Here is a 5,000-nt window from a genome sequence, read left to right as displayed (position 1 = left end):
GCTGCAGCGCCCGTACCATGTACATGCAGGTCTGAGTGCCCATGGGAACCCAGGTTCGAATCTGACCTGCGGTCATTTCCCCGATCCCACCCCATCTCTCTCTCCCACTTACTTCCTGTCACTCTTCACTGTCCTGTCCAATAAAGGCAAAAAAGCCCAAAAAATATACTTAAAAAAAAAAAAAAATGTTTCAAACTGTTATCGGTCTCATTTGGGAGAATGAAAAGTTGACCTCCGAATGACCCTCATCATCACTCAAGCCCTGCTCTTGTGGTCACAGGCAAGAGCTGCAATGGCACGGCCTACATGTGCAACAACAAGAAGTGTGTGAACGAGACGCTGCTGTGTGACAACAAGGACGACTGTGGGGACGGCTCCGACGAGCTCAACTGCTACGTCAACGAGTGCGCCCTCGCCCACCTCAGTGGATGCTCCCAGCAGTGCGAAGACCTCAAGATCGGCTTCAAGGTGTGTGTGTGTGTTTGTTTGTGTGTGTGTGTGTGTGTGTGTGCATAATGTGTATAAGTCACTTTTCACTGTATTCATACTTTTTTCATAAATTTTTTTGCTGTGACCACAATTTCAGTGTTCCTACTTATACGTAGATAAGTAAGTAGGATGTAATGAACTTATATATTTTTACTGGAATGAGGTACGCTTACCTTTAGGAACAGGGATGCACTTTGTTTGATTGATAGACAGGTTTGAGAACTGAGGGGGGAAGATTATGATGTATAGGGGTCACCGCACGTAAATACTCATTTGATTTTATATCCACAATGGCAGTTTGGGAATGATTTGTAAGTGAATGTGGAAGACTGAGGACCTGCCAAAATCTTTTTGAGATGCATAAACATTCATATTCATCTATCCCTTATAAGGCCTTTGGTTATAATGTGCGGGTTGTAATGCTCATAAAAATAGTCATTTGAGAGGAAGTGTCTGTAGTTGTAGTTGCCAGGCGCGTGTAGGCTTCAGTGCTGTCTCCATACCTGCTCCTCTGGCGCACACACACACACACACACACACACACACACACACACACACACACACACACGCTGTCTCCACTCCTCCTCCTCTGGCTGCCACGACAGGAGGCGGAGTGGGCCGTGCCATGAGTGGAGCTGACGGGGGATGAGGTCGTGCCGCATGAGTACCCGCCCGTCAGTGGCGCTCTGAAGGAACCGTGTGCCAGCTGTCAGGCCTCTGAGTGCCAGCGATGACTGGCAGAGAGGGTGGGGGTGGGGGGAGTGCTGTGATGGGTATAAGTCAGAGCATCTGATGTGTCAGACAGTGCTGTGTGTGTGTGTGTGTGTGTGTCTTACTGATGCACCCCTCTCCCCCCCCCCACAGTGCCGCTGTCAAACTGGCTTCCGGCTGAAGGACGATGGGAAGACGTGTGTGGACATAGACGAGTGCACGAGCAGCTACCCCTGCACCCAGCGCTGCGTCAACACCCACGGCAGCTACCACTGCCTCTGCGTGGAGGGCTTCCAGCTCCTGCCCGACGACCCCACCACCTGCAAATCCACCTCCGGTAAGCAAGTGTGTGTGTGTACGTGTGTGTGTGTGTGTGTGTGTGTCTCCAGCCCCAGCAGGAAGGTCACCTCAGGTGTGTGTAGCCATGCATAATCATCAGCAGATATCACATGAGTCCTGTGTTGGCACTTTCACTGAGTGGTAGTAAGCTTTGATGCTGCCATGTTCCATGGGCAGCCATAGTGCATGTGTTTGTGTGTACCACAGGCCTCACTGGGCTCTCTTTGTTTACTCATCAGTCGTCATGGCGCCCCCATGTCTGTTCTAAATCCAACAGTATGTCGTGACATGGCCCCTCTCTCTCTCTCTCTCTCTCTCTCTCTCTCTCTCTCTCTCTCTCTCTCTCTCTCTCTCTCTCTCTCTCTCTCTCTCTCTCTCTCTCTCTCTCTCTCTCTCTGTGTGTTCCCATGTAGAGGAGGAACCCTTCCTGATCTTTGCCAACCGCTACTACCTGCGCAAGCTCAACCTGGACGGCACCAACTACACCCTGATCAAGCAGGTGAGGCGAGCAGGAGTGCTGAGTCATTGTTTCTCACTGCTGCACAGTGACGACACACATACTCACACTGCCTCTCTCTGATCAGATATACTAACACTGGTCTCTCTCTCACACACACACACACACACACACACACTTTCAGTCAAAGTGACCTTCAAGTGACGCAGTGTGTTTCAGATGTATTGCAGCGTCAGCTTGGAATGCCACAGGGGATTATGGGCATTTTAGCCAAATGTCGTTGGTTTGGGTGGGAACCCAAATTGGCCCTACCAGCAAGGACTGCTGTGAAGTGCAGCACCAAGCACAGTTCAGTTCAATATGCATAATGCGGCATGCTGTAAATGTAACCTGCGTTGTGTTGAACCTGCGCGATTCAGCCCTGCACACGCCCGGACTCGAACCCGCGAAACAGCAGCACCTCGGATCGGGAGGCGAGCGCGCTAACAATTGAGCCAATAGCCCAGGCTACTGGCTCGCATGCCAGCAGCACTCTTGAGGCGTCGGGGAGTGAGGTTTACCAACGTTCCACAAGCACAGCTAAGCTAGCTGGCATCCGTTACACAAACCCATACAGCATGTCTCTGAGGAAACCGGTCACTCCATAGCTTCTTATCATCAGTGTGCTACATTAGAGGGCAGCTGGTGGGTTTAGGACAGGCATGTGGGGGACACTGTGAGGTCCACTATCCTCTAGCGCAGTGGTTCTCAAATGGGGGTACGAGTACCCCTGGGGGTACGTGAAGGCACTCCAGGGGGTACGTGAGATTTTAAAATATACATATAATTTGCAAAATATACAATCATTTGCAATACATTTAGTCATGGATTATTAAAAATGTAAAATGTTCAAAATAGTTTTTTTCCAAATGTTTGAATTTTGTATGTGTTTATCAGTTCCAAAGTTTAATAAATTAGACAGTGATGGCACAGTGCTCTGTTTTTAGTCTTTTTTTCTCAACTAAAAATGCTTTGCGCTGGTTAGGGGGTACTTGGCTGAAAAAATATTTCACAGGGGGTACATCACTGAAAAAAGGTTGAGAACTACTGCTATAGGGCAAGGAGGTAAACATGAGTAATTTTACCTGTCCTGTGTGCAGCTGAAATTCAAAAATGTGTGTGTGTGTGTGTTTGTTTGTTTGTGTGTCAAAGGGTCTGAATAATGCAGTAGCTCTGGACTTCCACTACGCTGAGCAGATGATCTACTGGACAGATGTGACCACACAGGGCAGCATGATCCGCCGCATGCCCATCAACGACAGTGACAACGTGCAGGTCAGAGCAGAGTGCACACACACACACACACACACACACACACACACACACACACACACACACACACACACACAGCACCATGACCAGTGTTCTGCTGTGTACACACACACGCACACACACACACACACACACACGCACACACACACACACACACACACACACACACAGCACCATGACCAGTGTTCTGCTGCCAGTGTTTCCTGTCTCATCCTGTCCGGTCACTGTGGGCTTGCATTTCCATATTGTTGATTTGGCATTTGGGGCTTGTCAAAGCCGGTGCTCATGTCTTTCTTTGTAAATGAGTGTGACTCCTGTCTTTCTGTAACAGTGATTTCTTTATTTCTGCAGCACAGAATCAGGTTGTTTTGTGGAATTTAGGGGAATTTAATTTTTCAAACTAATTTGAGTGTTGATTCTGCAGGTGCTTCACCGGACCTCTCTGAGCAACCCCGATGGCCTGGCGGTGGACTGGGTAGGGCTCAACCTCTACTGGTGCGATAAGGGCCGGGACACCATCGAGGTGTCCAAGTTGAACGGAGCGTACCGCACGGTCCTGGTCAACAGCGGCCTCAAGGAGCCCAGAGCTGTCGCCGTGGATGTCCGCAACGGGTAAGTGACCGAAGCAGCACATGCACACGCACACACACACACACACACACACTCACTCACACTCTCACACACACACACACACACACACACACACACACACACACACACACACACACAGCAGCTACATTTCATTTCACTTCACGGCCACAAAACAGCTTCCTAACAGAGCCTTGTGTCTGGCAGGTACCTGTACTGGTCAGACTGGGGCGATAACCCCCACATCGGACGCATCGGCATGGACGGCACCAACCGCAGCGTCATCATCCAGGAGCGCATCACCTGGCCCAACGGGCTCACTCTGGACTTCATCAATGACCGCATCTACTGGGCCGACGCTCGCGAGGACTACATCGAGTTCGCCAGCCTGGACGGCACCAACCGACACATCGGTCAGTTGGCGCAAAAGCTAATCCACACACACACACACACACACACACACACACACACACACACACACACACACACACACACACACTCATGAATTGTCACACTCATGAATAGTCACCCACATGAATAGTCACACTCATGAATAGTCACACTCATATCTGTGTCCCTTGCTGCAGTCACATGATGAGTTGGAGCACATTCACATCCATATCTATAACCACATCTATATCCATATCTATATCTATATCCACATCCATATCTATATCCACATCCATATCTATATCCACATCCATATCCATATCTATATCCACATCAATATCCACATCCATATCTATATATCTATATCCATATCTATATCCACATCCATATCTATATATCTATATCCATATCTATATCCACATCCATATCTATATCCACATCCATATCTATATCCATATCCATATCTATGTCCCACTGATGAGCACCAGCATTCCAGCTCTGTGTCTGTTTCTTTTGCTCTCTCCATCTTGTGCTCCCCTAGTGAGCTCTAACACTGACCAGTACAACAATAGTGTGTGTGTGTGTGTGTGTGTGTGTCATGTGCCGGATGTGAGAGAGACTGCAGCATGACGTGTTGATGAGCACCACCACATGTCAAAGGCCCTCTGTTGTTGGAGCTCAGGCATATTACCATCACAGCTGAGTGTGTGTGTGT

At 49.0% G+C, this 5,000-nt stretch overlaps 1 protein-coding gene across 1 annotated transcript in view; it reads left to right on the top strand.

Annotated features, from left to right (window-relative positions):
• lrp1ab (low density lipoprotein receptor-related protein 1Ab) overlaps nucleotides 1-5,000 on the top strand; it is a 137,279-nt gene that overhangs the window by 113,102 nt on the left and 19,177 nt on the right. The window contains exons 55-60 of the mRNA XM_076276929.1: nucleotides 281-468; nucleotides 1,354-1,537; nucleotides 1,953-2,038; nucleotides 3,188-3,310; nucleotides 3,732-3,919; nucleotides 4,103-4,308. Of these exons, the coding sequence (XP_076133044.1) occupies nucleotides 281-468; nucleotides 1,354-1,537; nucleotides 1,953-2,038; nucleotides 3,188-3,310; nucleotides 3,732-3,919; nucleotides 4,103-4,308 (975 nt within the window). The remainder of the gene's footprint in view (nucleotides 1-280; nucleotides 469-1,353; nucleotides 1,538-1,952; nucleotides 2,039-3,187; nucleotides 3,311-3,731; nucleotides 3,920-4,102; nucleotides 4,309-5,000) is intronic.

Source organism: Alosa pseudoharengus, unplaced genomic scaffold, assembly GCF_046254945.1.
Source record: "Alosa pseudoharengus isolate Yale_2024_CS ecotype anadromous, Long Island Sound unplaced genomic scaffold, YU_APseudo_1.1 YU_APseudo_1.1_scf_9, whole genome shotgun sequence".
NCBI classification, from domain to species: Eukaryota; Metazoa; Chordata; class Actinopteri; order Clupeiformes; family Clupeidae; genus Alosa; species Alosa pseudoharengus.
The sequence above is the reverse complement of the archived record's forward strand: the minus strand, read 5'-3'. Positions and strand labels throughout refer to the sequence as shown.